The sequence below is a fragment of the Gymnoscopelus microlampas genome (genome assembly GCF_963454915.1).
Source record: "Gymnoscopelus microlampas genome assembly, chromosome: 2".
In the NCBI taxonomy this organism is placed as follows: Eukaryota; Metazoa; Chordata; class Actinopteri; order Myctophiformes; family Myctophidae; genus Gymnoscopelus; species Gymnoscopelus microlampas.
In genome coordinates, this window is record NC_139939.1 from 33,860,103 (window position 1) to 33,872,602 (window position 12,500).

Sequence of the window (12,500 nt, forward strand, 5' to 3'; positions counted from 1 at the left end):
CCATGCATGCCCCAATAACGAACCTTCTTTCATAGTCACTTATTTTTCTTAATATCTTCTTACCATCTTCATCTGTAATCCAGGTTAACACCCACAGAGAATAGGGTGTTAATGATTTAATTGCAGTACACCTGTATGGAAATATCTGATATAGCAGATATAGCAGATCAAGTAGATAGTAGTAGTGGTAGTAGTAGTAGTAGTACAATTATAGTACTACTGCACTTGTAGATCTGATATTTTCACCTAAAATGGCATGCCCAAAATAAGGATGCCAGGTTGAAAGGAGTTAATTTGTCACCTGTCTGTATATGTATGTAATATGTATGTATCAAAATGTAGACATACTCATGCAAACACATGACACACGTTCACATAAAAACACTCATATACCTTGTTTCATTGCAGTGCCCCTATTGTACTACTCACATGCACTCTCTAGCAGTGTGTGATTCTCATCTCTTATGTCTCTTAAATCACTTGTCTTCAAAGAACCACGCAGTTGTTTTAAATCCTTCTCTCTCTTTCTCTCTTTTTCTCTTGTCTTCTTTTCTTTCTTTCTATCTATCTTTCTTTCTTTCTTTCTCTCTCTCTCTCCAACTATCATTCTTTCATCCTCTTTATATCTGGCATCAACCCATTCCACTTTTCCCAAATCCACTTTACATGCGTCGACCCCCCCTCCCCCCACATGGTTTTACTATCGTCCCACTCCACACTCCCCCCTCCTCCTCCTATCCCCCCTTTTCTCTCCTCCTCGTCCCTTGCACACCTCTTTTCACCCCGCTCCTGCTCCTCCTCTACCTGACTCCCCTCTCTTCCAGTCTTTGTGTGTCCCGGCTCCCTGCTCAGCATCCAGCCCGCCTCCTCTCTGCTGGAGGCGGAGCATCAGTCGGGGGCGTGGTGCAAGGACCCCCTGCAGGCCGGTGATAGGCTGTACGTCATGCCGTGGACACCTTATAGGACGGAGGTGCTGTACGAGTACGCCTCCTGGGACGACTACCGCCAGAACAGGGTCACCACTACCTACAAGTGAGCGTGGCTTCCTGTGTGTGTGTGTGTGTGTGTGTGTGTGTGTGTGTGTGTGTGTGTGTGTGTGTGTGTGTGTGTGTGTGTGTGTGTGTGTGTGTGTGTGTGTGTGTGTGTGTGTGTGTGTGTGTGTGTGTGTGTGTGTGTGTGCGTGTGTGTGTGTGCGTGTGTGCGTGTGTGTCAGAGATGGGGTGAATTTTATTTCAGCTCAGTCAATTCATGAGTCTCAATTTCATTTTCCAATACTGCACTGGGGTCCTGTGGGAATTTTGCACAAGACATGACTAAGTATATAAGAACTGATTAGTTTTACTGCCTGTGTACTTACTGTATATTGTACATGATAACCAGATCCCTCTGTCTTTCTATGGACCTTATGTATCTGACTGAGTGTCCCCCTGCGGGATCAATAAAGTGCAATCTAAATCTAAATCAATAAGTGGTCACCAAATCTCTTTATTTGTTTTTAAAAACGGGGCAATAGATAATTGATAAATGCTGGAAATTGAAATAATGTAAATAAAAACACTATACCTATGTTTAAATTTGAGATTGTCATAAACAATAAATATATCGTCGGTGTCCAGGACGAACCAGCTAACTCCATTTTCATCTTTTTTTTTTTTCTTTCATAAATCGACGCTAACACCCTTCACATCTGTGTAAAAAATCTAAACATTTGAACCAATGAAAAGTATTAAAAAGCGCCTCAGACGAAAACTCCCAACTCCATTGGATCCTCAAACTGTCCGTCAAAAACAAACAACTCCCCCCCTCTCCTCTACACAGTGCTGCTTTCACAGCATTAGCAGTGCGCGTTGCGCAGTGAACGAAGAGGAGGAACACGTAAACAGACTCCCCGTAGTCTGTTAAAACTATGCAGTGTACCTGTTTATCAAACAGCACTGACGCTAATGTTATGAAAACAAGTAATTATATTTCTAAAATCTATGAAGTGTTTAATGAGGAGAGCAATGTGATAAGAAGAAAGACGTTCATAGCATTTCTGTCGCGCTAGTGTTCTACTACCTCTTAGCAGAAGTTATTGTAATATTTAAAGTCCTGTTTATTGTTGTAGGCCTATATAATAAGTGTCATGAAGCATCAGGGCATTAATTCACACGTTGTTGTGATGCATTATTTGTGAGCTTGGAGATCCATTGTTAGCTTTTGGGAATCTGTACCCTTTTGAAACCTCTCTCAGCAGCGAGTGGAGCTACTGTTGTTTGGACACATAACTCCATTTTAGCTTGATTTCTGCTTGTTTGAAACTACTAACTCCCCTCGCGCTGGGTAAAGTGTTGATTTACCCGCGATTTGGGTAAAGTGTTGATAATATAATGACACATGCAAGTATCTCACAATATATACAGTCACTATACCAACTTTGATGAGGTAGTATTGCTTTGTTTTAAAAATATAAGGTTTTTACTTCATTTTCTGAAAAACGTATATTTTGTTTTTTCGTTTCCTGAACAATGAGCGTTTTGGAGTTAGCAGTTTCGCGCTGGACAGCAGAGATATATATGTTATTTATGTTATATAAATGTTGGAAATTGTAGCTAAATCTGCCTCTAACATTTACCATTCTCAAGGCTGTGACATCAAGAGTGGAAGCAGTAGTTACTGCTGCTTGGCTGCACCACTCAACAAATACAGGGACACTTATATCATATACATATTTAATTTTAGATTTAGCAGTAGAAAGGTTTCCAGAGTCTAGACATTTGCAGGGCAATATTGTGCCAAGTATAGTCAATGCAGTAAGTACAACTAGCATCTTGATCCACTCTTTGTCATTTTAAATAATTTCCAAATAATTATATAAAAATGCGTCTGATATTGTGTAGTATACAAGATATTCTGTAGTACGTAAATGTCTGAAGTTGTTGTGTTGCCCTACCTTTGAAATAACAGATTTTATTTCTATAGCTTTCTTCATGAATAGAATTCTGCACCACATGTTTTGTACTGTAGAAAAAACAGCAAAGAAGCAGAATCATTTAAAACCAGTTAATCCCTATTTTATACTCTTGGCATTTCAAAATAGCCGATCTATAAGCTCACAATGCCTGTTGTCATTTAAAAAAAATTGTGAACAAATCTTTGAAAATCTTCTATTTATAATGACATAACCAAAATAAAGATGCAAGGGTTAATGTTTTTAGATCCATAAGTAAGAACAATTTTGCTTGAACTGAAACTCGCTGCAAGTGAATATCTGAAAGTGAGTTGACCACAGTCCGGGCGTGTCCTCTGCCTCTCAACTTGTGCTGTAGGCTGCCGAGTCGTGTGGACGGCACAGGCTTTGTGGTGTACGACGGAGCCGTGTTCTACAACAAGGAGCGAACTCGCAACCTGGTCAAGTACGACCTGAGAACGCGCATCAAGAGCGGCGAGGCGGTGGTGGTCAACGCAAACTACCACGATACCTCTCCCTACCGCTGGGGAGGGAAGTCTGACATCGACCTGGCCGTGGACGAGAACGGCCTCTGGGTCATCTACTCCACTGAGGCAAACAATGGACGCATAGTGGTTAGCCAGGTATGACTGACTCTTTGGATCAATGGAGAGTGTAAGAATGGGTCCTACTACGTATAAGGGATTGAATACTTTTACAAGATTCAAGATTCACGATTTTTTTATTGCTGCATCTTAGACCAATATATTAGCCATTATTTGTATTTTTTAACCACTTAATTTTTTATTAGGACTTATATTATGATTACAGTACATAATATAAGGTTCAGTTTATGTGTTTATTTTTTTATCTATCAAAACGTTATTTGTGTTTATGTTTATTTATTTGGTTGCTTATTAGTTAAATGTTCTCAAATAGAAACTTTAATCAAGTCTAGCTTTTCAAATTGGTTTGAAAGTTTTGCATTTTTTTGACAAAATATTGCTCAAAACTTTGGTAATCAGTGGTCTAGGATTGGCATCGGAACCAAAACTCTAGCACTGGTCAGCCTCTAGTCTTGTATGCTAATAACTTGACTTCCCCTCCTCTACCTGTGTCCTGTCCTCCAGGTGAACCCATACACCCTGCGCTTCGAGGGCACGTGGGCCACGGGTTTCGACAAGCGCGGCGCGAGCAACGCCTTCATGGCGTGTGGCGTTCTCTACGCCGTGCGCTCTGTCTTCCAGGACGATGAGGGGCAGGCGGACGGCAGGGCCGGTGGGGATATGGTGGTGTACGCCTACGACACCAGCCGCGGCCAGGAGCTGCCAGTGCAAATCCCGTTCCCCAACCCCTACCAGTACATCTCTTCCATAGACTACAACCCCAGAGACAACCAGCTGTACGTGTGGAATAACTACTACGTACTGAGATACCCCCTGCAGTTCACACCGCCACCACCCACCAAAGGTCCGTTGGAACACGTTTGCCTGGGTTTCATAAAACACTGTGAAAATCGTAATAACTTGTGGTGACTGTATGGGCAGAGAGGTTATTAAATGACGCAATTTAGCTCAGTGACATTTTGCTGTTGATTATCCCTAACATTGACCACCCAAAATAATCAATAGGAAATGATTAGAAATTAATTTGTACAGATAACGATAGCCTACTTTGGAGTGGTTGGCTGGATACAGTCGTCTGTGCATACTGGCAACCATAGGGCCGTAGGAGTATCGCTCCTACAAGCTTTATCAACAATAATCAATTATGAAATTAGAGCAAGTGACTCACTTTTCACTTCAGTCATCACAATTTGATGTTGTTTATTTGGTGTGTAATGGCTTTCATGAGGAAAAAGCTGATTATTGACATGCTGGGTGAAATGGGAGGGTTAGAGCTTGGAGAGTGATTTACTCGATCGCGCTCAGTTTGAGCACAATGGAGTAAATCACTGTATTAGTCAGATCTCTATGGTTGCGCATTGTGTCGTGCTCCGAAATAGATTGGCTATTTTCGGTGCACGACGCCTGAACACAATTATGTATAAATCAGGCTTAACCCATTAAGACCTGAGGCGATTCTTAAAAATGTTTTCAAAATCCTAACAGTTTTTTGTGTCATGATGTCAAGATTTTTCTAAAATAGCAGATCTACAAGCTCATAGCGCGGCACTCGGTGAGCTTGTATATCTGCTTGTATATGAGCTTGTATATCTGCTATTTTTGAATATTTTTGAATAGCCAAAGAATAGCCAAAGAAATCTATGCTCAGCCAATATTGTCTGTGATACACAAATAAGGAACACAGCTATTCAGCCACCTGTATGCATAGAATAACTACTGTATACTGAGGTACAGGTCTGTGGAATGTGTGGGCCTGTGTGTTTAGAAGTAGTGGTGTATTTACCAATGCTACATCCCTACCAGGTCCCCTCTCCTCTCTGATGACCACGGTTCGATCCTACACGGCCACCGTGGCCCTGAGCCCTGTGCGACCATCAGCCTCTCACCCCATCGGCGTGATCAACCGAGGGCCCTTTGACCAGCGACCCATCACAGCCATGGTCCCCCTGACCCCACGCCCACCCCTGCGTGTGCCTCTGGCTCCTGGGGGCCCAGGGCAGGTCGGGGGGTGTGAGGGCCGGGTGGCACGAGGGGTGCAGTGGCCCCCGACCCTGAAGGGAGAGACGGTGGAGAGGCCCTGCCCTAAAGGATCGCTGGGTAAGTGATGTGTGTGCGTGGTATATGGTATGTTTGTGTGTTGTGTGTGTGTCTGTTTTGAGTATGTGATATTGGATCTGTGACATCTTGTGACAGGGTGTGCTATTCTTAACTCTAAGATATTTGCTTGCATATACATTCATGTTTTAGTTGTCCATGCATTTTGTGTTTGGTACTTTGTTTGGTGTCTTGGTGTGTGTGTGTGTGTGTGTGTGTGTGTGTGTGTGTGTGTGTGTGTGTGTGTGTGTGTGTGTGTGTGTGTGTGGCGTGTGTGTGTGTGTGTGTGTGTGTGTGTGTGGTGTGTGGTGTGTGCGCGCGCGCGTGTGTGTGTGTGCACGCGTGCGTGCGTGCGTGCGTGCGTGCGTGCGTGCGTGCGTGCGTGCGTGCGTGTGTTATTTGCATGTGTGCGTCTATATCTCGTTTCCCTTTGAAATGTAGTTGTGTGTCCTCTCTTTGAACTCATCTCTAGAACAGAGAGAAAAAAATAGGAGAGAGGGAGACAGATATGGAGAGAGAGAGCATGCGAAATAGAGAGAGAGAGAGAGAGAGAGAGAGAGAGAGAGAGAGAGAGAGAGAGAGAGATGTGTTTTTTATATTACTGTCACCTCTTTTCTCTCTCTCCATCTCTCACCCTCTCTTTCTCCGTCTCTCTCTCTCTCTCTCTCTCTCTCTCTCTCTCTCTCTCTCTCTCTCTCTCTCTCTCTCTCTCTCTCTCTCTCTCTCTCACACACACTCACTCTCACTCACTCTGAGGTATATGGATGGTGTAGATGAGCCTTAGGTACATTATTTCCCCCATTCTAAGGATGCCGCAGGCCTTCTACTCAGGAGCCCACGGTGCAAAAACTATGATCTTATCTCATCATCATGTTTACAAATGTGTAGTTGTTAGTACTGCTACTTAAAAGAGGGAGGAGAGGAGAGGAGATTGGGGTGGAGACAGGGAGAGAAAGGGGTGACAGCACCTCAGATAACCTAGTGCTCTCTCTATCTGCATCCGGATCCCACTGTCTCTTTATCTTATCCTTTATGTTCACTCATTCTCTCTCTCATCTTCTGTCTCTCTCTCTCTCTCTCTCTTTTTCTCATCTTGTGGAGTTGAGCTATTACCATCTGACGGTCAAGTTGGACTCTTTTAGAAACATGCAGTGCATTGAAGGGGGCACTCTGTTCCGTTCAGGATGACATATTGGTGCTTTCTTTCTTCTCCTTTTGGGGCAATTTGATTTCGATGAGATGTATTGTGTCCAGGTAGTTCAGTCGGTAAAGCATTCTTACTGAGGGTGGACTGACAATTGGGAGTACGATGAGAATTGTTATTTTGTTTTGTCAAGGAGAGAGATTGGCCCACTGGTTTTCTCATATTCAAGAAAAAGAAGAAGGAAGTCCGCACACTGTTCTCAAGCTCCAAGAAACTCACTTTTTATTTTTGCAACGTTTCAACCTTCTAGGTCTTCATCAGGCAAATATGATATATGTCATATTTTTATATACAGGCGTGGGATGTGCACACAACCTTCTCTTTGAATTGTCTCTCATATTCAACATCAAAAACAAGCATTTGATTTGTTGTTGCTTTAGTAAAATGTAGCCTGTAATGTAGCCTGTAACCCTCCTGAAAATGGTATGGTAATGGTGTCATTTGTTAAAAAAGGTTACCCATCAGATTCTGTGATCTACCTTCACTACAGTGAGGGTAGGTCACAGAATCTGATTGGTAACCAAAAGCAGCGTAGCACCGTAATGTGGGTTTTGGTTTAGGCTAGTTTGCATCTACTTGATTTCATAGGCAAGTTGTGACAACAATCTTGGCCTGTATCAGCAGTGTGATCGAGGCTGTGTGCACCATCATGCTTTGAATGCAATTTGGTTTTGATGTAGACCATTGGTTCTCAACCGTTTTCTATGTTGTTATACATCAACGTTTCCATGTCAAGGATGTCAAGGATATTGTATATCTTCTATTCTTGAATAGCCAAAGTATAAAATAATGTTTTTTTATGTGTGTGTGTGTGTGTGTGTGTGTGTGTGTGTGTGTGTGTGTGTGTGTGTGTGTGTGTGTGTGTGTGTGTGTGTGTAGGCATAGCCTCCTACCAGTGCATATTGTCTCCTGTTGGATGGAACTCCAGAGGGCCTGACCTCTCCAACTGCACTTCTCCCTGGGTCAGTCAGATTGCACAGAAGGTTAGTCACACCCCCCCCCCACACACACACACACGCATCATGCATAATGCATATGCGCTGTATACAGTACATACCCACACATACGTCCACAACCAGGACCCACCTTCATCTACAGACGCACACACACATATCCACACAATACGTACACAAACATGCATGCACACAAACACATATACATGTGCACATATATGCACGCTCGCACACACGCACACACACCACAAACACGCAAGCACACACATACAGTTGCACACAAAAGTGCATACGCCTACAGTATGCATTTGCATACGGGCAACAAACATATTCCCACATGCATACAAAAATACATATATACACACGCATACACATACACACGCAGAAGTGCATATGCATGCAGTATATGCATTTGCATACAAGCACCACTCACACATGCACACACCACACATGCGCCAATGCCCTGCAGCCCGTCAGGCAGTGGCTCCCTTGCATCTTAACCGTAAATGTTAAAATGTTTGACGATTATAACCCCGCCAAACCCTCTGAAACCCTGACCCACAAACTCTCTCCTTCCACCTCCCACCACTTTGTCCTCCACAGATTAAGAGTGGTGAAAACGCAGCCAACATCGCCGGTGAACTTGTCAACCTCACTCGGGGGCGGGTCTACGCTGGTGATGTCAGCATGTCCGTCAAGCTGATTGAGCAGCTATTGGACATCCTGGACTCCCAGCTCCAGGCCCTGAGACCGGCCAATAAGGAGTCAGCAGCCCGGAACTACAACAAGGTGAAAAAAATCAAATATTTTTTTGCGACCGTAGGTCGCACTTACTACAGAAAGCTGCTCCAGGTGTCCGTCCGTCACTCCGTCACTCCGTCACACACGTCACACTTTTGCCCTGCTCATATCTCCGCACCCATTGCCCCGATCCATGCCACATTTTGCACACACACTCCTTACCTGCCAAACTACACCCTCCAAGGACCCCCGGAGGTCCAGGGACCCCCAGCTGCCTCGGGGATCCCCAAGTGTAAAAAATGAGCACATGTGGACAAATTACCAAATGACCACCCCAACGGGGCTGCTCACGGGGCATTCCCGGGGACCACCCACTCCTGGTGCTCCAGAACGGATGCAAAAGTGGTGGCGCCCCCAGTGGAGGACCCCCTGCCACTGCAGCTCACATAAAATGCCGTAACTCGGGGGCTTGCCCCCCACAAACAATCCCTCCTTTAAACTATCCATTGCCCACACAACTAGGAACCAATCGCCGTTACAGCCCTCTTCTGTATACATGTGACCTACGGTCGCTTATCTCCCGATTAGGGAGTCTTACTGGTATATTTCTTCATGCTTAACCTCTTCCCAGACGTGAATGAAGGGAGAAGAGTGTTTTGCACCTAATAACAGAACCTTTGGTGTTGTGCTTTTCTCCAATTCAGCTGCAGAAACGGGAGCGCACATGCAGAGCATACGTTCAGGTAAGCTAAGGCGGTGGTTTTCAAAGTTAAGTCTAGAGACCCCAGAGGTCCATCCTCCAATGTGTTTTTTCGTTTCTTATCAGTGTTATTATTTGGAAATTTTATTACTATTACTAGGCAAGGCAAGTTCATTTGCATAATACATTTCATACACAAAGGACATTCAAAGTATGTTACATGAGGCATAAAAAGCATTTAAAGACAAAAGGCATTTAAAGCATACAAATAGATAAATATAATAATAATGCAGGCTTAAAAACAACTTAGAAAACAACTAGATTATAACTATTATTTTTGCTCCCGCTCTCTCTCTCTCTCTCTCCCGCTCTCTCTCTCTCTCTCTCTCTCTCTCTCTCTCTCTCTCTCTCTCTCTCTCTCTCTCTCCCCTGCCTCCAACCCTGCCAGGCTGTGGTGCAGACCGTTGATAACCTGCTTGGCCCTGAGGCTCTGGTCTCCTGGGCTGATATGAGCAACGATGACCAGTCTCGCTCTGCCTCACTGCTATTAGACGCTATGGAGAAAGGAGCCTTCCTGCTGGCTAACAATCTGTACGAAGGTCGTTTCAGCGACAGGTCACCTAATGTCGGTAAGTGCATGCCAATTACACACAATGCAACTCGGTGCCTGACCTGCTGGGGAATAATTAATTGCATGCATCTCTAATGAACTCTTTGCCGTGTGCGTGTGCGTGTTCGTGCGTGCTTGTGTGTGTGTGTGTGTGTGTGTGTGTGTGTGTGTGTGTGTGTGTGTGTGTGTGTGTGTGTGTGTGTGTGTGCGTGTGCACTTAGATCTGGAAGTGTACGTGCTGAACACAGAGGCAGAAATACAGGACCTGACGTTCCCGCACTCCTATGACAGTGACAGTATTTTACAGATCTCTGCACCGGCCCTGCAGCAGTACAGCAACAATGGTCAGTGACACAGTCTACACTGCATTACACTAGAACATTCTCACTGTCCATTTAACTGTGAGAGAGTACTCAGAGTTGTACAAATAGAACCAAATGGACCCATACGGATTTGACTATATACCAAGTTTCTGTACACAAGCTTCTCTATGCCCGAGAATAAAGTAATAACGGAAGTGAGAGTGTTTGCGTGTGTGAGACCGGGGGTGGTGGGGCGAGGGGCAGCGTGCTGAAGCGAAAGACACGAGTGGTTTGGGAGAAACCATGTTACAGCACACGCCACGGCAGCAGAGTTAGTTTCAGTTTTCGGGTGTCAGATTCGTTTTCCATACTCACTTCCTTAATTTGAAATGACTGATTCACCTTCCTTCCTTGTTTTTCTTGAATGTTAAGAATGTGATTTAGCATATTGTTTAGAGTCTAAACAATATGCTTTAGACAAATGCTAGGTTCATTGTTTACCTGGTATCCTTTAGTTTAAATGTTCAGATTGTTATTCAGATAGCATATTGTTTTAGACCAGTGTTCATTTTGACAGCAAACTTCATATTTTAGTAATTTGAAATGTTTTAGTTTTAGTCTAGTTTTATTTGATTAAATATCATAAGACTAAATCAACAGTTGATCTACAAGCTTGTAGATTTCGGAGCGTGACAAAATGACTTGTCTTTGTTCTACTGGATCTCTTCTCCACTAGTCCCTCCATAACATTTTAGTCTAGTTTTTATTTGTTGACGTAATTGTCAATACGGTATATTTAGAAAATGGTAGTCGACGTACATTTTTGTCATAGTTTTAGTCAACAAAATTAGGCACTTCAGGAAATGTAGGCACTACACTGTCTCTCTGCATTCTATGTATGTGATTATTTTCTTTGCTTTATATTGTAAGTCGCTCTGGATAAATATAAGAGAGTCTGCTAAATGCTTAAATTGTACATTTATTTGTAAATTGTATGTGTCCTGCCATCTCCACCCATGACTCCATCTGCAGGTCAGGTGAAGCTGGTTCTGTCCCTCTATAAGAACCTGGGCTCCTTCCTGACCACCCACAACTCTACTCTGCGGCTGGGCGTGGCATTAAGCCAGGGGTCAGAGGTCAGGGGGAGGAGCCTGGTGGTCAACTCCCACGTCATCTCGGCGTCCGTCCACAGAGGCTTCAACAGGGTGTACCTCTCTGAGCCTGTCATCTTCACCCTCAGACACCTGCAGGTGTGTGTCTTTGAAGCTTCAACCAGGAATTCCTTTTATCAACCAAATTGTGAACTACTTCGATGAGTCACATGTTGCGGCGCACATGTGCATGTGTGTGTGTGTGCATGTTTGATAATGTGCGCTTTTGTTCACAGCTGGAGAACCACTTTGGCCCCAACTGTTCATTCTGGAACTCGTCGGGGTCCTCTGGGAGTGGCAGGTGGTCCGCACAGGGCTGCCGCCTGTTGCACTCCAACAACACACACACCACCTGCGCGTGTAACCACCTGTCCAGCTACGCTGTCCTTATGACCTACCAACAGCCTGCTGTAAGCACACACACACAAACACACACACATGCACACACCATGCGCACACACACATTCGATCGATTCAATTCAGAATGCTGAATTAGTTTGAAAAAATACATTAAATTCACAAATATTGAGGAGGAACTGATTCACTCAGTTTTAGTGGGATATAGACAATAGAAGTGATGCACCTAGTTCAGGTTCTCAGCACATTTAATTTAAATTAGTTCCATGTTTCATTCAATTGATTATAATTCATAATTCAATTGCTGTTGAATCGCTGTAATTGAATCATGCAACATCACGATGCTTCAATGCATATTCACACCGTAATACCACCGTATTACCAACCATACACACAGGCCTACACTAGCAGTTATACAGCTGCGCACAAATATACTGCACACCACACACTCACCTTGCACACGCACGCACGCACGCACGCACGCACGCACGCACGCACGCACGCACGCACGCACGCACGCACGCACGCACGCACGCACGCACGCACGCACGCACACACACACACACACACACACACACACACACACACACACACTTTGCAAATCACTCCCCATCAGACTAGTGAATCTTTCATTTCTCTTGTCAGTCTGGGGCAGGTGTGGAAGAGCTGCTGGTCTATGTGGTGTCCTGGGTGGGCATCTCGGTGGCGCTGGTGTGTCTGGCAGCCTGCATTACCACCCTGTGCTGCCAGGGGGCGCCCTGGCACACGGACCACAGCAGCATCCATTGCAACTTGTGGGCCAACCTCTTCATCACCGAGCTGCTCTTCCTGGT

At 44.5% G+C, this 12,500-nt stretch overlaps 1 protein-coding gene across 1 annotated transcript in view; it reads left to right on the plus strand.

Moving 5' to 3' along the window:
• LOC311056797 (adhesion G protein-coupled receptor L1) overlaps positions 1–12,500 on the plus strand; it is a 39,853-nt gene that overhangs the window by 16,699 nt on the left and 10,654 nt on the right. Inside the window, exons 6-17 of the mRNA XM_084073605.1 lie at positions 825–1,032; positions 3,309–3,573; positions 4,060–4,399; positions 5,359–5,652; positions 7,733–7,836; positions 8,410–8,595; positions 9,252–9,290; positions 9,696–9,876; positions 10,079–10,201; positions 11,192–11,409; positions 11,547–11,720; positions 12,313–12,500. The exon at positions 12,313–12,500 is cut by the window's right edge and continues 25 nt beyond it. Of these exons, the coding sequence (XP_083929731.1) occupies positions 825–1,032; positions 3,309–3,573; positions 4,060–4,399; positions 5,359–5,652; positions 7,733–7,836; positions 8,410–8,595; positions 9,252–9,290; positions 9,696–9,876; positions 10,079–10,201; positions 11,192–11,409; positions 11,547–11,720; positions 12,313–12,500 (2,320 nt within the window). The remainder of the gene's footprint in view (positions 1–824; positions 1,033–3,308; positions 3,574–4,059; positions 4,400–5,358; positions 5,653–7,732; positions 7,837–8,409; positions 8,596–9,251; positions 9,291–9,695; positions 9,877–10,078; positions 10,202–11,191; positions 11,410–11,546; positions 11,721–12,312) is intronic.